Source organism: Dermacentor variabilis, chromosome 9 (genome assembly GCF_050947875.1).
Source record: "Dermacentor variabilis isolate Ectoservices chromosome 9, ASM5094787v1, whole genome shotgun sequence".
Taxonomy (NCBI): Eukaryota; Metazoa; Arthropoda; class Arachnida; order Ixodida; family Ixodidae; genus Dermacentor; species Dermacentor variabilis.
Genome location: NC_134576.1, coordinates 150,907,690 through 150,928,108, shown reverse-complemented (window position 1 = coordinate 150,928,108; position 20,419 = coordinate 150,907,690). Strand labels below are relative to the sequence as shown.

General features: G+C 47.1%; 1 protein-coding gene and 1 non-coding gene across 3 annotated transcripts in view; both read right to left on the bottom strand.

Annotated features, from left to right (window-relative positions):
* The window catches only part of LOC142557840 (bile acid-sensitive ion channel-like), a 292,552-nt gene extending 279,327 nt beyond the window's left edge, over positions 1–13,225 (bottom strand). For both annotated transcript variants that reach the window (XM_075670040.1, XM_075670041.1), the window contains exons 1-4: positions 13,046–13,225; positions 12,821–12,930; positions 8,578–8,659; positions 8,153–8,253 (exon numbers count right to left, since the gene is read on the bottom strand). In XM_075670040.1, coding sequence (XP_075526155.1) covers positions 8,153–8,253; positions 8,578–8,659; positions 12,821–12,930; positions 13,046–13,180 — 428 coding nt within the window. In that variant the 5' untranslated portion in view covers positions 13,181–13,225. The remainder of the gene's footprint in view (positions 1–8,152; positions 8,254–8,577; positions 8,660–12,820; positions 12,931–13,045) is intronic.
* Positions 13,226–14,284: 1,059 nt separating this feature from the next.
* Positions 14,285–14,469, bottom strand: LOC142558695 (U2 spliceosomal RNA). The gene has a single exon (XR_012823093.1). It is a non-coding gene; the product is annotated as a U2 spliceosomal RNA (small nuclear RNA).
* Between the last annotated feature and the right edge of the window lie 5,950 nt (positions 14,470–20,419).

The following is a 20,419-nucleotide window of genomic DNA, read 5'->3' as shown; positions in this document are numbered from 1 at the left end:
ACCCAATCTGCTCTTTTCGTATCCTTTAGCGTTACACCCATCATTCTTTTTTCCATAGCTCATTGCGTCGTCCTCAATTTAAATAGAACCTTTTTCGTAAGCCTCCACGTTTCTCCCCGTACGTGAGTACTGGTAAGACACAGCTGTTATAAACTTTTCTCTTGAGGGATAATGGCAACCTGCTGTTCATAATCTGAGAATGCCTGCCAAACTCACCCCAGCCCATTCTTATGCTTCTGTTTATTTCAGTATTATGATCCGGGTCCGCGGTCACTACCTGCCCTAAGTAGATGTATTCCCTTACTACTTCCAGTGCCTCGCTACTTATCGTAAATTGCTGTTCTCTTCCGAGACTGTTAAATATTACTTTAGTTTTCTGCAGATTTATTTTTAAACCCACCCTTCTGCTTTGCCTCTCCAGGTCAGTGAGCATGCATTGCAGTTGGTCCCCTGAGTTACTATGCAAGGCAATATTTATTCAAAATAGCTTACAGGCCCGAAGAAGGGGCATTGGGTTGGGTATCATCAGCGAATCGCAAGTTACTAAGGTATTCTCCATTAACTCTTATCCCCAATTCTTCCCAATCCAGGTTTCTGAATACCTCCTGTAAACATGCTCTGAATAGTATTGAAGAGATCGTATCTCCCTGCCTGACGCCTTTCTTTATTGCGATTTTGTTGCTTTCTTTATGGAGGACTACGGTGGCTGTGGAGCCGCTATAGATATCTTTCAGTATTTTTACATATGGCTCGTCTACACCCTGACTCCGTAATGCCTCCATGACTGCTGAGGTTTCGACTGAATCAAACGCTTTCTCGTAATCAATGGAATAAGGGTTGGTTACATTCCGCACATTTCTCTATCACCTGATTGATAGTGTGAATATGGTCTATTGTTGAGTAGCCTTTTACGGAATCCTGCCTGGTCCATTGGTTGACAGAAGTCTAAGGTGTTCCTGATTCTATTTGCGATTACCTTAGTAAATACTTTGTAGGCAACGGACAGTAAACTGATCGGTCTATAATTTTTCAAATCTCTGGAGTCCCCTTTCTTATGGATTAGGATTATGTTACCGTTCTTTCAAGATTCCGGTACGCGCGAAGTCATGAGGCATTGCGTATACAGGGTGGTCAGTTTTTCTAGAACAATCTGCCCACCATCCTTCAACAAGTCTGCTGTCATCTGATCCTCCCCAGCTGCCTTCCCGCTTTGCATAGCTCCCAAGGCTTTCTTTACTTCTTCCGGCGTTACTTGTGGGATTTCAAACTCCTCTAGATTATTCTCTCTTCCATTATCTTCGTTGGTGCCACTGGCACTGCATAAATTTCTATAGAACTCCTCTGCTACTTGAACTATCTCATCCATATTAGTAATGATATTGCCGGCTTTGTCTCTTAACGCATACATCTCATTCTTACCTATTCCTAGTTTCTTCTTCACTGCTTTTAAGCTTCCTCCGTTTCTGAGAGCATGTTCAATTCTATCCATATTGTACTTCCTTATGTTAGCTATCTCACGCTTGTTGATTAACTTCGAAAGTTCTGCCACCTCTATTCTTGCTGTAGGGTTAGAGGGTTTCATACAGGCTTTCATACAACTGCAGCGTATGTAACCGCAATGTTTAGTGGGAAACGCTTGCAGTAGACGAAGATGGGCTTTCTGGTAGAAACGCGGCCTCATGCGCCGGAGACGAGCGCCATCTGGAAGTGTTCCAGGGAAACGGGCGCGCGGCTCCATGGACTCCGAGATATTCGCGCGCCGGCGCAGACATATGGCGGACGCCATAGCCGGTCTATGACTGATATAAACGCTGGAAACGGGGTATGTTTGAGTGTTCGCGCACATAATTATATTTTATCGTATATTTATTTATTTTCTGTTATATATTTCCAACATACTGCCGTCGAAGGACCAAGCAGGGGGGGGGGCTTAACAAAAGTACCTGACAAATGAAATTTAAGAAAACAGAAGAAACATAGTGAAGAGGCAGAAGACAGTATAATGGATAATTATAATCAAAAGTCAGCAGTATAGAGCAACAGTGCAAAGCACAACCAAACAGATATACAATATGAAAAAACACCATAGTTCGTACCGTGTGGCCACAAACAGAAATGTACAGAGCTCTCAAAGTTAGGATTATCGCCATCACAAAATGCTTCCAACGGTAACGCATTCCATTCTGTTATGGTCCGAGGAAAAAAAAGAATACATGAAAAAATTTGCGCCCGCAAACTAATGTTCAAGAGTATGAGCATGTGTATGTCTAGTTTGCCTAGAAATTCGGTGTGTTAAGGAAGTTTAATGTTTAATTTACCAAAATATAGTTAGTGGAGAAATTTCAGCCTAGCAAGTGCTCTTCGGTGTTGTAAAACAGGGATGTTGTTACTAGCCATGAGCGTTGACGGCGAGTCATTTCTTTGGTGAGCATTAAATATAAAACGGACCGCTTTTCGTTGCACCTCTAAAGTTTCCTAATATCTTTCTTGAGATATGGATCCCAAACAACACTAGCGTTATCTAATTTACGTCTTTAAATGCATTATGGGCCAGTAGTTTTATTTCGGATGGAGCTGTCTTTAGTTTGTGCCTCAAGATACCGAGCTTTTTAGAAGCGGATGAGCATGCTTTAGTAATATAAGTTGACCATGTTAAGTGGTTTGTAATCGTAATACTTAATATTTATATGCATCAACCTCCATCAGAAGGCAAATATTGAGAGAATACCTGTAATTAAACGGGCATTGTTTGCGTGTAATCCGCATGAAGGCTGATTTATCACTGTTTAGTTTCATGGACCAATCCTTACACCACTTGGAAACGGCACAGAGGTTAGATTGTAGGCATTCTTGATCACTAGGAGTGATAACGGTTTAAAAAGTATGCAGTCATCTGCAAAAAGCTTACTTATTTTTGACGTATCTATGGAGGTAACACTGTCATTCATGTAGGCTAAAGAAAGAACAAGTCCCGAAACACTACCTTGAGGGACTCCTGATGTTACAGGCAGAACGCCAGATGCGTAGTCACCCACTTGTACATATTGTTTGCGATCAGAAAGGTAGGAGCGAATCCAGTTAACCAGGTTAACAGGTAGGCCTATGCCTTGTAAGTTTTCTGTGCGCGACGAGGTCGAACACCTTACTAAAATGCAATAATGCAGCATCAATGTGATTTGCCATGTCAATCGACGCGGCGAAATCGTTAATTGTTGTGACCAGTTGTGTTGATGTTGAAAATTGTTTCCTGAAGCCTCGCTGGAAAGGCGACAGATAATTATTTTCTTCAAGAAAGGAGGTGACGTAATGTGTGACTATGCGTTCTAATAGCTTACATGTCGTGCAAGTTAAAGAAATAGGCCTGTAGTTTCCAATGTTCAGACGATCGCCTTCTTTAAACACTGGCACTACACGTGCAGTACGCCAATCAAATGTGTGACTATGCGTTCTAATAGCTTACATGTCGTGCAAGTTAAAGAAATAGGCCTGTAGTTTCCAATGTTCAGACGATCGCCTTCTTTAAACACTGGCACTACACGTGCAGTACGCCAATCACCAAAAATCAAAGAATTTTCTAAGATGGAAAACGTGTTAAAATATGTGCCACCGGTTCGGCATACCTACGCAAAATGTGTTGGGAATATTGTCAGGACCAGCTGAGGATTTCGTGTTCAGGTTAAGTAGCAGACACAGTACAGCTTCGTATGTTATAAAATCGGGAGACATTGCTGAGCCGGCATGCGTTGCCTCGGAAGTGGTAAATACGGAGCACAGGTAATGGTTAAACTGCTCAGCAACTTTTGGTGCATCATTCACGAGACAACAGTCAACGAATATTTCACGCGGTATAGCATTTGTCTCTTCTAGATATCACCAGAATTTATCAGGGCTTTTCTATCATGAAGTCAGGCAATGATTTTGTGAAACATCTAACTTTGGCATCGGAAACTTTAGTAACCCGCTTGTCTTTTAGATTATGCTAAAGAAAACTTTTAGAAGAAAAGATACATATTTTAGATAAAGATTTCATTCATTGGAAGACGAGAAACGTTTCGTTTTGTAGCATACTGTCTGCGAGCAGACTACAAACGAGGGAAGTAAACTTCCGGGTACTTCACCGCTTGCCGATTGGCTGCTCTCTCCGCTCCGTTCTCACAAATTTTGCATACTGCCACTTTGTGACGTTGCAGCAACCGAGCAGAGCGCGCGTATCGAACAAAGATCGCCGATCGCGCCCCTGATTTTATGCATGCGCGACGCGAATGGTGTAGAACTCTCTGGAAGACGCGCGGGCACCAGCGCTTACTCTGGAACCTTCGATGACTTACGTATAAAAGCCAACGCGCTTGACACGCTGATCACATGTTCGACGATCGCCGACTGTTCGCCGCTGTCGCCGTTCTTTGAGTGTAGCATGTTTTTGAAGTTCACCCAGTAAAGATTTAGTTTACAATTTTGCTACTGTGTTCGTCACAATCATTATCACGCGACAATATGTTTATTGTTTTTCTTTCCATGAGTACCATTTTCTGTCGCTACTTTATTCGGTCTTTCAGAGAGATGATAGTTCACTGACCTCCAACGGAGCACATAATCCCCCCCCCTCCCGTCGTCGTCCGGGCCCCTTCCACGGAAAGGGGAATCAACCGGCTGACGCACGGTGCCGCCTCGCATTCCGTTCAGGAGGAGAACCCTCGCCGTCTCCCCTTTTGTACTCGCGTAGTGCCGACGAGAGCACATGTCATCTTGACGAAGTCCACTTGTCGGCTCCTGCTTTTACGTTGTTCTCGTTTCGCTCATCGTATATTCGGGGTGATCATTTCTTAAGATTTATCGAGTATCTAAATATTTCCTGTTGAGCGCGTTGTAGTCCTCGGGCTGGATTGTTCAGGCAGGCGGGCATTGCTTGCACGAGAAATCGAAACACATATTGAATTAATTATGAAAAATTAACTAAAGAAATTCCTAAATGATTACTTGGCGGCGCACATTGCAATTTACGGACTGTGGCGTACCCACTTGCAATGAATTACAGCGAAGCTGTTTATGGCTATGCTTCTGTACATCTTTCGTGCCCGCGAAACAAATGCCTGTGAGCAAAAACTACCGCCATCAGCCATGGCTCGCGCCACTGGTTACTCGGCGTGCGCAAGCGGGCCACGAGCTGCTCGCGTCGTCAGCCGGCTCGATAGCGGTTCCTCTGCGAAGGCGCTGACGGCAATGACCCACTGCATGTCGGTGCGGTGATTTCGTTCTAAACTTGTTTCCTTCAATATATCGCAAGATGAAAACACGAATGCATATAGCGAAGGTACAACGCGGATGAAAGCGAATGTGAGAGCGCAAATCTGTGCCCTTCGTCACGAGGACCACCGGTCGAGACAGCGCGTTCGTGCCTTTGTTCAGAATTCTGTGTCACCTCTTCGCTGTGTGCTACACAGATTCACGTTCTGGAAAGTAAAAGCGCTAAGCGGACAAGGACTTAGGCAAATAAGAAAACGAAACTGGCGCTGACTCACAATTGAAGTTTATCTCGAGGAATATCATATCTACAAACACGGGCTGACAGAAAAACAACTAAAGCGACTGTACATGCACAAGCCATACTGGTGACGTGTCGAACCATGTAGAATAAACCAGTACGTCATAACAAGAACCAATAGAAGACTTTCCTTATAAAACTTAGCAATCTACCCTGTTACACTTTCTTACAAATATCTCAACTCTTTAGTACTAAGAGCGACGACGGTTTGCTAACACGTCTTTCCCCTACCCTATCAATGTGAAAGGCTTCCATAAGCTCCCTCGTGCGTTGATCCGTATGCCAAAACAAACAATCGATTTTTTTCTGCTATCGCTCGGCACCCACGCTGTCTGCAATACAAAGTGCACACCCCCAGCACCTTTTAATGATGACAAGTGTTGACGCAGGGACCAGTGTGGCCCCTATAAACCTGCCCGCATGACATGTCGGCCCACGTTTATAGATGCCTCGAAATAAACTTCGGCCGTGAGTCGGCACAAGTGTCGCGTGTTCTTCGGTGCCTCTGCTCGGCTTGGCAGCGCCGTCACGTCCCCAGAACAAGGATCGCTCGAGCGCCCTTCTTCTTCGCTGCTCGTCCGCCTTCACAGAGTGCAATCGCCCGTGACCTGCTTAAAATATGAGCCATCAAACTCGCCGTAAAAATTCACTGTTGTTCCACTTCCGCTTACAAGACGCTCTTTTATGCGTTGAAGCACGAAAGTAACTGGAACGCTCATGTATTCAGTCCCACACTTTCGAAAATAATATCTCGAAAATCGTGTCATCCTGGAAATTCATTTCAAGTCGATACGTTTTGCAAAGTCAACGGCTACAATTGGTAAATTGATATATGTGGCGTGAGGTATTAATTCTGAAGTTAACTGATGAACTTTTGCTAATTAGTTCAATATGTGTTTCCATTTACCCTGCCAGTAATGCCCGCCCCTTGTAATAATCCAGCTCAAGGACAAGCATTATATCTGTTGCAGGCGATGTTTAAGAATTCCGTAAAACTCGAAAATGATCACCCTGTACATCAACCTTGTAACGGTACCTATGCCTATAACAGATGTTGTCCTATCGATCTCTCCCTTACGTTTTTTCGCCACCAATACACTAAACGTTCCTTGCTTATATGGACTACTGATATGTAATGCCTTCATATCCTAGAGCGCCTGGAAGATGGACGGCTCCTACGGCTCTCTCTGTGTGGCTGCCTTCCGTTATAAGGTGTGCTCAATGGATTTTTCATGCAGCAGGCCCGTGCCTCATTCGGTCGCTCCCTTATGTATTTGTCCTGAGGCTACCAGCTGGGGCCTCACATAGCGAGGCACTGCGCTTTATTATCGCACAGATTTTTCTTTCTCATTTCTTTCTGGCAGTACTTCTAAATCTCGATGCTCTTTTTTTTTTGTCCAGCCTTTGCATTTCATTTACTGTCTCTGTTTCCCTTTCTTTCTTTTGTCTGTTTAAACTTTCAATTACCCGGTACTTGTTTGCCAACTTTGTTGACCTCTTCCTTCACACACTGGGCTGCTGAGCACGAGGTCGCGGGATCGAATCCCGGCCACGGCGGCCGCATTTCGATGGGGGCGAAATGCGAAAACACCCGTGTGCTTAGATTTAGGTGCACGTTAAAGAACCCCAGGTGGTCAAAATTTCCGGAGTCCTCCACTACGGCGTGCCTCATAATCAGAAAGTGGTTTTGGCACGTAAAACTCCAAATATTATTATTATTATTATCTTCCTTCACTCCGTGTTCACGCTTTTGAGGTGCAGATATTTGTTCACTTTAGCCGCCCATTTACCTCAACCGATTTTCTTCTTAAAAAACTGAGTTTGCTCTGCGCTTCTCTGACTTCAAAATGGGCCCAATCCATGTCACCCTGCACTGCCTTATGTGTGGTTTTACCGTGGGCTCCTAATTCCAGCCGGCCTACCGATCTTCGGTTCGCTTTCAACCACAACAAGGTGCCTTACTTTTTAAGCACATGATGACATTTGCGAACATTAACGCTGGTGCCATTACTGCTGTCCAAATTCCTCGCACCCGCTCATATTTATTGTAACCCGGCCCAAAGTGCTCTGTGTTTTGTTATTGCTACATTCCCACTTCCCCTTCATCCTTACATTATCTTGGTGGCCGTTTCGGTAGGCTTTGCCTTCGACGATGCATGCGCCCAATTGTGCACTGCTTGGCCCCCTGGCTGCAGGGACTCGCTTTTCAATTGCCGCCGCGGCCGGCGGCCCGTGTTCCTGTTCGCGAGGACTTTAGCCTCGCAAGTCCACGAGCTGGAGACAAGCGCGCAATGCGGAGCTCATCATCGCCGCGAAATAGGCGCAAATGTAGCGCCCCATCCGGCCGCAAAAGTGTCAGCTACGCAGACAGCGGTGATATATTCCTACTTAAAGTGTAAACGAATCGTTGAGTTTGTCATGCTTTAGAGAGGCAGCACAAGTTTTGGCTGGCGTTCCTATCTATAACCAGTTATGGCGCATTTGGTCCACAATCCCCGTTTGCTCCAGCCTAATAAGAGCTATAGACAATCTGGATTTGCTTGTAACATTAAGGTGGTGCCGCGCCTTCACGACTACTGACGGAGTACGTATAAGGAGGAGGCAACTCACACAGTGCCGTTGACCACCTTGGACGTCTCGAAGATCATGGTTCCTTTCTGGTGGCCAATTTCACCCCTCAGACTCTTGTTCATGGTACGCAGCATTGCATCCTGCGGCCACATATCCGCAGGCACAGTTTCACCGCTATTTCTTTGACGTTCATCACGTGTGCAAATCAATGCCCCGCCTACAATGATTCATAGTACGATTCACGCTCAGCGGCTGTGCAGGAAACCCCCAATGTACAAAATAAGTTATTATGCAGATTTGTAAATGTACGGAGTGAAGCGCCCTCATGAGGATACAGTGCAACTGGTACACAACGAGTAAATGAAAAATGCATTCAATACTTGCTCATTATTACACATGCTCGCTATAGCTGACGCCTGCAATCGCGGCAATCTGTGCACGTGCACACTTGGTTCACCACTCACCAGGTTTTCAGTGCCGCCCCTGTGCTTGGTTTGCACGCAGTTGGTCTCCCCTCGTAGTCTGCACAGCTGGGACAGCCGCACTCTGCACCGAGGCAAGCGACAGCGACCGATCCGAGCTTCCTTCGGACCACCGGTGGTGCGCGCAAGGCTTACCGACTCAGAAAAAGAAAGGCTTGGTCGCCGTGCTCACAAGAGCAGAGCGTCTTCGACTGGCCAGCACTGGTTTGGACACGCCACTGGTAGTAATTAGCTGCGCTGAGCATGGTTGCTGCCGTACGAGGGGCAAAAGTAACGCGCTGAGAAATACAATAACGCGGATACAGATGCAACGACAGGAACCGGATGCGAATCTGCAGCTTTCAGGTGAGCGTCGCTGTGACGTCAGGATTGGGCGCTACATCGGCACTGGTATTTGAAGAGTAGTGAAACGTCTCCTGTCCATCACTTCAAGCGAAAAACCTTCAGGACAAACGGTTTCGTACAAACAGTCAATTAGGAAACCCTGAGTAATTCAACTTTAAAAGATGCATTACAACTGCGGAGCTTAAACGGGTCATTGCTAGACTGTTCAATTTAGTAGGGCAACTCATAATATCGCGAGTTTATGCACATCAGAGGTTAACGCTGTTCATAACCAGATGCATGCATGGGGTGTAGGAGCTGACTCGACTGCAAAAAAATTTACTTCCTTGCTATAGCTGGTCTCGAAAAGCGAATGCGGTAGCGACAGTACTCGTTTTGCAAGTATAATGTGCCACGAGCTTGAAGTTCTAGTTCCTTATCCCATGTTTGGCGCTCCGTTACGATATTGATAATGTGTCGATCACTGGTGTATGAAATTGAGAAAGGCCGTGTTAGGGAATTTGCTTAGCAGTTTATGGCATATTTATCAAAATGAAACCAGAGCCTTGCACTTAATGGTGATATAAAACAAAACAATCCTAAAAACATCAAGTAACACCACATATTTATTTATTTATTTATTTATTTATTCATTTATTTATTTCAACATACTGTCAACCCTTTGACGGGGTTATTACAGGAGTGGGCTACAGAAAGAAACAGTAATAATAGTAATTGTCAGGGGCAGATTGCAAAACAAGTACATACAAGAAGAAAAAAACATACGTACAACAGTAAGTATGAATACGAGTATTGACAAGCATGCCAATAGAAAAAACAAGTAATCATATGGAGAATACAAATAAATGACATCAGGTTGATGAGTACGCATTAAGTGAGTTATGTAACATCGCAAGGAAATCATCAATTCTTTGCTGTTCTACTACAAGCCGGTCAAGGGCATTCCATTTCCGAATACATCTAGGGAGAAAAGAATAATAGAATGTATTGTTGTTGCACGCATATTCTTGGAGTGTGAGATCATGTCTATGATGTAGGTGCCTTGGTTGTTTAGTTTCGACGTATGTTGTGTGGTCTATCTTAAAATAGTTGCGCAGCAGCATATATAAGAACTTCACGCGGGGAATTGTAGCTCGAATTTGGAGTGAGGGCAAACCTGCACGGCGCAGCAAGTCTGTCGGGGAATCAAGGCGTCGATAGCGGTTAAAAATAAATGTAATCGCTTTGCGCTACACGTTTTCAAGCATGCTGATACCGCTATTTGTGATGGGGAACCAGATCATATTGGCGTATTCTAGAATCGGTCGGACAGGCGTGGTTTGTACGCGTAAGGCGCGGCGCCACGGTCAGCGTGCCGCAGCGTACGCTTAAGAATGAACAATTTTTTCATTGCTTTCGCGGTTATAGCTCCCGTGTGAACTGCCCAACTGAGATCAGAAGTTATTATTACACGAATATATTTGTACTGGCTTACATTTTGGGGCGTGGTGTTAATAAAACCATAAGGAAATGCTAGGCTTGTTTTCTTTTCTGTTATTGACATTGCAACTGTTTTGTCTGAATTAATCACCATTTGCCAGTTAGAGCACCAACTTACTACTTCATTCAGTGCAATGTTGAGCTCAATTTGATCACGGTATCATTTGGCCTCTTTATACAGCACGCAGTCGTCTGCGACTAGTCTAATATTTGCGTTAATGTTGATTGCCAAGCCATTTTTAAACAACAAAAATAATATCGGTGCCAAGAAGGATTCCTGGACCACGCCGGATGTGACATTTAATGTGTCAGAAACGTGCTCACTGCACTGCACAAATTGTTGACGGCCGGACAAATGCAAATAGCCTAATATCCATCGCTACCCATAGCTCGATATCCATCGAGTCATTGGCCCATCCCCACGTTTGCGGACCAGCTGGAAAACTATCTTTTCATGGGAAACCCGATCAAACGCCTTTGAGAAATCCATAAAAATTATGTCAATTTGGGAGTGTTCGTTATTGCCTTGGGCCAAGTCGTGCATTGTCTCGACGAGTTGCGTTGCCGTGGATGGGCCTCTCCGAAATCCGAGCTGGTTGGGGTGCAGCAGACTATGGTCTTAGACAAACTTTGTGATGAATTTGAGGACAATATGCTCGAATATTTTACAGCTGGTACACGTCAAGGAAATGGGCCTGTAATTTGATGGGATCGTCTTGTCACCGGATTTATGCACTGGCATTATTTTTGCGACTTTCCATTCGGAAGGAATCTGTGAATCCTGGATAGATTTTGTAAATATTAAGCGTAGATACTTACTAACTGGTTCTGCATACTATTTGAGAAAAGCGTCCGTTATCCCGTCTGGGCAACATCTCTTTTTTTCATCAAGGTTTAATAGCAGACACAATATACCACTGTCGGTTATTTCTGGAGTTTCTAGTAATTTATTTTTGGTAGATGGGATAATAGGGGAATGTTGCACTAGTCCATTATCGATTGTAAAAATCGACTGGAAGTAGCGATTAAATTGATCCGCCTTACCTTTTGTTTCTATTGAAGGAGAAGCCTTTCTATCGTTATGGTTACCATTTACGTAACGCCAAAATTTCGCTGGTGATGTTTTCATGAACTTGCATGGAGTGGTACCGTAGTAGTGCATTTTGGAAACGCGTATCTTGCTTTTCAATGTTTTAGATAACGCGGAAATCTGAGCGTTGAAATTAGCGGCTAAGCCAGACCTGCTAGCTTTCTTCAGCCTACTAATTTTATGTTTAACGTGGATTATTCCGCAATGTGGTTTGCAAGCGCCTAAATTTTATTTTTGAACCATATGTACGTCACTAATTATTAGTGCCAGATGAAACAGTATCGTCATCAGCCTGGTTACGCCCACGGCAGGGCAAAGGCCTCTCCCATACTTCTCCAACTACCCCGGTCATGTACTATTTGTGGCCATGTCGTCCCTGCAAACTTCTTAATCTCATCCGCCCACCTAACTTTCTGCCGCCCCCTGCTACGCTTCCCTTCCCTTGGAATCCAGTCCGCAACCCTTAATGACCATCCGTTATCTTCCCTCCTCATTAAATGTCCTGCCCATGCCCATTTCTTTTTCTTGATTTCAACTAAGATATCATTAACTCGCGTTTGTTCCCTCACCCAATCTGCTCTTTTCTTATCCCTTAACGTTACACATATCATTCTTCTTTCCATAGCTTGTTGCGTCGTCCTCAATTTAAGTAGAACCCTTTTCGTAAGCCTCCAGGTTTCTGCCCCGTACGTGAGTACTGGTAAGATACAGCTATTATGCACTTTTCTTTTGAGGGATAATGGCAACCTGCTGTTCATACAACCTGCAGTATACCATACCTTTAAGGTGCGTTATATGGTTTTAACATTTGCGTTTAACACATGTCCGCGCCTTTACTTTAAATGATCAAAGTGACGTCGAGCGTCACCAAGATACGGTTTCACTAGGTTGGCACAATGCTCTTGGCCGCCTACTGTGTTAGAACACTCCGAAGCACGTTTCTGTATACCGATCGCAAGAAACTCCGCCAGGTAAGAATAAATGTTCGTCTGATGAAATTGCTCCCGCTCTGTAAGGGGTTCCCTCATGCCAGAGAAATGGCACACATATGATGTATACGGCCTATTTGGTGCAGCAGTGTAGGCGTGTTGGTTGCGTCCAGTCGGAAGGAATGACTTTTCAAGAAGCTCTCGAGATCCCTCCTTTATGTACACGCTGCACTACTTTTAGTAGAGTAAAGCAGGTGTTAACGTTGTACCTTGCGTCTTTGGAAGGGCAAAAAATACTGGAATGGTGGCAGCCGCCAAGGAATTCGCGGATTGAAGCGCTTGTGCAAGGCCTGTAGCTCACACTGCTGGCACCGGGGCTCACCTGTTGTTGTTGCAGATTGTGACACCGGGAAAGTCGAGGTCATCCGTGCGCTCAGTCTCGACTTCGATGATTGTGGGAAACTTCCAGAAGATCTCCAGGAAGATGAACACCTGCGCAAATTAGCGTAGGTCAGCATCCACCGAAGACACCGAGAGGGCTGTCTGAAGAGCGCGCGCCGCACGAATTTCCGAGCGCATTGCTGTAGGACGCACGTGATCTGCCTACCTGCGAAAGGCATCCCAGGACGCAGAGTAGCACCACGGTGACCCAGAGCACGCGTCCCAGGAGCTGGCGCTGCTTGGTGGCCAACTCGAGGAGCTGTCGCGCGCGGGCCGAGGCCGTCTCGCGGCCACTCGGCATCGACTGGCGCCGCGCCGGCGGAACGTGCAGCTTCCCCTCGCCTTCGTCCATGGAACTTTACGAGAGAGAGAAACATCTTGAACACCCCTCACGCAGAAACTCCTTTGGTATGCGTGAGCATTGTGCCACTTGCTCGTCTCCACGCAGCCCGGTGTCATTATCAACGCTATGAAGCTTAATCAGGTCAGTACAGACGACCGCGCTGCGGCGCCAGGTGCGCTGATGTCGTTCCAATCATTTTAAGCCGTTATCACTGGCTAGCGCCTCATCTATCCCCGTCGAACCATTGACCAAACGTACTCGGGCGGCGACTTCGTACGGCACCACCGCGCGGGCCGCACCTTGAGAGCGATCGGCGGTGCCGGGTGCCGATGCCCTGCCGCGTTCTCGCCGCCGAAGGGCGACGAGCGGGCGCCCGCATCGGGAGAGCGAAAGCGGCCGTGTTCTCGCTGGCATCGGAGCGAGAGGCTGCACGAAGGAGGTGAATCCGCTCGTTGCGGCGGGCGCCATCTCGAAAGCGGTCGTCTCACGAGAGGGACGGGGCTTTCTCGATGGGTAAGCATAGAAATCCTTACGCATTTAAAAATTCTGTTATAAAAGGAAGCAAAACACTTTCGCAGCAAATACAATCACAAACACACGCAGTCGTACGCTAAGCGTGATGGTAAGTAGCACAACGAAACGGCGCACAAGAACGAAGGGAAGCGCACAAAGCGCTACACTACAACTGAGGTTAATGAAAAACACGTGCAATAAGTATGTGCGGAGTGTGACGTGGAAGAGTCCACAAAAAATCGCAGCAATTCCACTCTGTGAATGAGCGCTACTAGCGTAGCTGTGAAAAAGACAAAACACACCACTGTGTGTAAAAATTTACCCATATTGGAGCTTTTCGCTTCCGCGTTTGTAGAATACTCTGCGAAGACGCACGATCGTTACTAATGGCGGCTCAACCTATCTCCGAATTGAACTGCGCCAAGCATCGCAAGACGCTGACTTGCCCGCAAGAAATTCATAAGGGCGTTCTATGCCGCTTGTCTTTTTTTTTTTTTACGGCGAAGCTGTATGTGGCTAGTTTGCAGTAGATACATGTCCGTAGACCAAAAGCCATGGGCCGATCCTGGGGATAGTGCAATACCGGGTCGACCCGCGGTGGAGGTGAAGTAGGCTTCAAGCACTCCGCCAATTTGCAAAAAACAAGTTTAATATATTCGGTGCAAATACAACCCGTATCAGATATTAAGCTAATAAGAGCAGGTACTACAGTTTCACCCCCGTTGGCCACGTCTACGTCCGCCCTCTCTTTGTCGGCGTTCCAAGCGCTTCCGTATGTCCTCTTCCTTCCTTCCGCCCTCGCGTGGTAGTGGTTCCGTCGAGATGTCACGCGTGACTAGTTCCCTCCGGCTTCTCGGGACGGTGGTCCCGTCGTCCACACGAATGCATATAAAAATCAAGGTAAATGACGAGTCCGTACCTATGTTCAAAATTTGTGTAACGCCTGCGTCGTATGCTAAACAGCTTCGCTGGTCACCCGCCTTCACAGAGTGGAATGGCTCATATTTTTTTTCTTTTTGATAGCGACAGCGTGCCTAAGAATTACTTGCAAGTGTAGAGACACGCTCGATCCCCGCAGGAAGTCCAGCAGAGTCCGGTGGTGGGGCCCCAAGATGCAACATCCGGCGGTCGACCCAGGGGCGCCGGACGTAATCGAAGCAGGTCTTTCTGGCGGAGGGCGTGCAGAGATGGGCGAGTGCAGAGGAGGTGCCTAATGTCCACCTCACAGACGGGAGCGGGACAGAAGGGGCAGGAATCACCGACCACGACCAGGTTACCGCAAGGCGACGCGTAACCTTTGCAGCAAACGCGTCTTCCCAGCGCGCTATCGGCTCCCGCGGGGAGGTCGGTGCCACACGGCGGCAGGAGTGCTCGTGTGGCGCGCCGAATTTCTGTTTCAGTGAGGAGCCTCCGGAGAGGTGATTGACAGCAGTTTTGTTGTGACTAGCTTCATCAACCAAGGCTTGTGTAAAATGTGTATTGTGACGCATCCATTGTACACGTACTGTGACGGATAATTGCTCAAGTGTGTCCTGCAGCCCCTGTGCCAAAACGTCGGTATTAGGAACACGCCGCCGACTGCGAATGGCAGCTGAGAAATCGGTGAAGATGGCAACGCGCCTGCCCAAAGGAGCAGACATCGCGTCTCGAGCGGCCAAGAGCCCCGCCCGTGTCGACGGCCAGGGGAGCAAGCATGCGAGCAAGTTGCTATTTCTGTCAATATTTTGGGACAAGCCTTCGCGACGTGATTCTCACTCACACCGGCGTCGACATGCACTACACGTCTCTGGAAGGAGTTCTCGCTCGTATAGTTGGCGCGGGCGTCACACCCCCGAGGTGGCCAGCGGATCGTGTGTGTATGCGAGACCGACGGTGCGTGACTTGTTAATATTAAGCCGCGGCGGTTGAGGCGGGCAAGAATCGCGGGGCAACACCGAACCGTCTGCCATGTACTCCTCAAGAGCTGCGGCTTCAGGGATATTATGACACTTTACGGAACGAGCTTCGCGGCGCTGGTGAACCAGTTAGTCAAGCGTATTTGATTGTGCTATCGCCTGGAGGGCGTGAATGGAAGTAATTCGTCGAAGGCCCGTTATTACGCGCATTGCGGCTCGGTTGATAGATCCCAATCGGTCCCACTCAGGGCATGTGGTGTGATAAAACTGGGCTTGGTATATCAATCTTGGCAGTAACACAGTATGTCTGAAGAGGCGGCCGATGGTGGCTGAGGCACCACCTGATTTTTGAGAAATCCTGCGGATGAGGTGCAACATTTGGGACGCCTTCTGATGTGCTGTGTGAACCCAGGGGCCGGCGGAGCCGGAATCCTACAAGTCCAGGCAAGTACTCCGAGCTGACTACTGGAATTCTGCTTCCGTGCAAAAAGAGGGTGATAGCGGCGGTGTTAAACGCACGGCAATAACGCGCATTCGCGACAGGAAGTACAGCCGTCTTTTGAGGAGACAACGTGAATCCTACAAAAGAACCCCATTGATCTGCAATTGTAAGAGCGAGCTGTAAACTTGTGGCTTGAATTTGTGGAGGTGGGTGGACGGACCAGACTGTGATATCATCCGCTTAAATAAGCACGTGCAGGTGAGAAGTGTCGCCCATGCCAAGTGTAGGAGGCTAATGTTGAAAAATATGGGGGCTAGCACTGACCCTTGCGGTACAGCGCGATGTGGCCGAAATTATTCCACATTCTGTTTGTGGATGCGCATGGTGAATTCACAAGATGTAAGAAAGGCGCGAATAAGCTTGCGTACGTGGGCGGGTAAGTGAATACAGCGTAGCACTTCAACGAGGGCAGGGTTGCTGACGTCTTCATATGCCTTGTGTACATCCATGGCGAGAAAAGGACGGACTGGAGTCCATCGGCTACCAATCAAAAATCATAGAGGCTAAGTGGTCTAGGCCGTCTTCTGCACCAAGGTGGGGGCGAAAGCCAACTTGCGATGGATGATACCAGTGATGTACGTCTAGCCACAACTGTAGAAGGGTAGCCACCATACGTTCCAAGAATTTCCACAAAGTAGGCATAAGAGAAATTGGCTGTCATTGGTTGTCATGAGGTCTGCTGGGCTTTGGGATGACTATTACGGCTGCTTGTAGCCAGTGCTCCGACACTTCTCCTGACAGTCATCATCATCATCATCATCAGCAGCAGCAGCAGCCTATTTATGTCCACTGCAGGACGAAGGCCTCTCCCTGCGATCTCCAATTACCCTGTCCTGTGCCAACCGATTCCAACTAGCACCCGCAAATTTCCTAATTTCGTCGCATCACCTAGTCTTTTGCCGTCCTCTACTGCGCTTCCCTTCTCTTAGCACCCATTCTGTCACCCTAATGGCCCAACGGTTATCTAATCTGCGCATTACATGACCTGCCAAGCGCCATTTTTTTCTCTTAATGTCAATTAGAATATCGTCTATGCCCGTTTGCTCTCTGATCGAAACCGCTCTCTTTATGTCTCCTTAAAGTTATACCAACCATTCTTTGTTCCATCGCTCTTTGGGTGATCCTCAACTTGTTCTCAAGCTTCCTTCTCAGTCTCTAAGTCTCGGCGCCATATGTCAGCACCAGTAAAATGCACTGATTGTATACTTTCCTTTTCAATGATAACGGTAAGCTCCCAGTCAGGAGCTCACGACGTCTGCCGTATGCGATTCAACCCATTTTTATTCTTCTGTGAATTTCCTTCTCATGGTCAGGGTTCCCTGAGATTAGTTGACCTAGTTAGACGTACTCCTTCACAGACTCTAGAGGCTGACTTGCGATCTTGAACTCTTCTTTCCTTGCCCGGTTATCCAGAGAAAAGACGGGGAATGCGGGAGATGGAAATTCAAGACGATGAGCAAAACGTGAACAAAGTGAATGCAGGAGCCAACGGTTCGACAAGTGGACTTGTCTTCTTCAAGGCCTTGAAGAAGACAAGTCCACTTGTCGAAACGTTGGCTCCTGCATTCACCTTGTTCACGTTTTGCTCATCGTCTTGCCCGGTTATGTATCATTATCTTTGTCTTCGGCATATTAATTTTCAGCCCCACTCTTACACTCTCCCTGTTAAGGTCCTCAATTATTTGTTGTAACTCGTCCGCAGTGTTGCTGAATAGAACAATGTCATCGGCAAACCGAAGGTTGCTGAGGTATTCGCCGTCGATCCTTACTCCTAAACCTTCCCAGTTTAATAGCTTGAATACTTCTTCCAAGCACGCAGTGAATAGCATTGGAGAGATTGTGTCTCCTCGTCTGACCCCTTTATTTATAGGTATCTTCCTACTTTTCTTCTGTAGAATTAAGGTGGCTGTGGAATCTCTGTAGATATTTTCCACGGTATTTACGTAAGCGGTCTGTCCTCCTTGATTACGCAGTGCCTCTATGACTGCTGGTATCTCTACGGAATCAAAAGCTTTTTCGTAATCTATGAAAGCCATATAAAGAGTCTTATTGTACTCTGCGGATTTCTCGATTATCTGATTGATGACATGGATGTGATCCATCGTAGAGTATCCTTTCCTGAAGCCAGCCTGTTCCCTTGGCTGACTAAAGTTCAATGTTGCCCTTATTCTATAGGATATTATTTTGGCAAATATTTTATGTAATACTGGTAGTAGGCTAATGGGCCTATAATTTGTCAGTTCTTTAACGTCGCCCTTTTTGTGGATTAGTACAATGTTTGCATTCTTCCAGTTTTCTGGGGCCCTTACAGTCGATAAATACTTCGTATAGAGAGGCGCGAGTTTTCCTAGCATTATGTCTCCGCCATCTTTGATTAAATCAACTGTTATTCCATCTTCTCCGGGCGCTTTTCCCCGTTTCATGCCTTGCAAGACCCTTCTGACCTCATCTCTAGTTATAGGAGGAGTTTCTGTATACTGTTCATTATTGTTTCGAATAGAGATAAAGTTTAATTACGACTACTGCTACCCTCTCGTTATTGATGTAGAATTCGTCAATGTCGCCCGCTATGTCCTTATGGATTAGGAATCCTAACCCGTATTGCTTCTTATCAGGGAGGCCTCTATAGCAGACGACATGTCCCTTATTTATCAATGTGTAAGCCACGCAGCGTTTAATGGGCTGAGAACTGCTTCCAAGGTGGCTCCTTCTAGGTCTTAAACGCCTCATAGGTCACACCGTCAGGACACGGGGCAATAAAATTTCACTTGGTCTATTGCAGCGAGAAAGTCAGCCACCGTGAACGGAGGCTGCATCCGAGAGATAACGTAAGCTGGTGGGAGTTGCCCCTGCATTCGGCGAAAACGTAAATGGGGCGGGGACCACACGTATCACAGCCGGTAAATAATACCTGCGCCATGTCAAATGCAAGGACATGTGGGACTTTGCGGGCTCGAGGCACGCGCTGGAACCCGGGTCAGGAGAGCGTCCACCACCTTCCAGTGCTTCTCCAGATTGAGGCTGCGCTGGTGGTTGGACCTAGCGAAGAACACCGTGCCAACCAGCGATGACGCGAGAGGCGCCGTTTGTGTCGTATAGCTGCAGCTGTCAGCTGACGATGCCGGAGTTGAGCCTCCGTAGACCCCATGGAAAACTAGTCATTCTGACAGCCTTGGGCTGTTAGGGTTGGCGTCTGACACCACGTGGCGACAGGAATTTCACCCGGCCTTCTACCAGGGTTCGTCGAAATGAGGCTTGACTTCTCCTGCGATGGTTAACGTCACGCACCTTGCGCACAAAGGGCCTTCTACCACCCGACCTTCTATCACCCGGCCTTCTACCACCCGGCCTTCTACCAGGCTTCGTCGAAATGAGGCGTGACTTTTCCTTTCCTTGCTCGGTAATGCCAGAGGAGGAGGGGCCCTCTCTCTGTGCCTGTCACGTGACATCGACAAAAGCAAGATCCCGCCCACACTTGTAGAGAGCCTATTTAGGGGCTCCGAAATGTACTTTTATAGATACTTCATGCTTTTCTTATTTTCTTTCAACTACCTTTGAATAACCCGTGCATGTTTCGCACTAGCAAATCGTCTCGCCCCTGCTTGGTCGCCATGATCTACCGTATGCCTGCAGCCCGCCGACAACGCCACGCTACCCAATAAGTAATGTCGGTCGAGCTTCGATAGGCAGGCGCCGCTATTTCTCGGCAGCAGTACGGTACGCTACCCTGCAGTACGCAAGAAACTGACTGGCAGCGATTGGGATACGGAATCCTGGAGACCCCAACTTGGACGACAACTACGAGATCGTAGCCTCCTCGTCCTGGCGACAACGTTCGGAAGGAAGGCGTCTGGATCATTATTGCATATGGTGAGTGCACGGCTTTTCTTCACTGAGATATCACTTGGCTTTTTACGTATTTTTTGGAAAGTACATAGCAGTGGTTTTTCTTTAAACCGTTGACGGAAGTTTGAGTACGTCAAGGTTGTATAGAGTGAAGGTTTAGCAGCACTAACGGCAGCCATGCACTTGAAGGCACGAAAGAAGCCGGAATTGTTGAGCTTGGCCAAAGAGTTGGGCCTCCAAATCGCCGAATCAAAGAGAAAGCCGGAGATCATTGAGGCGATCGAAGCGACCGGGGCAGACAACGAGGAACTGACGGAATGCCTAGAGAGCATTAAAGAGAAAGAGGAAGAGCGTAAGCGCCTAGAGGAAAAAGAAGAGCGCGCAGCACGTGAGGCCAAAGAAGAGCACGACCGTGTTGCACGCCACGCACTTGAAATGAAG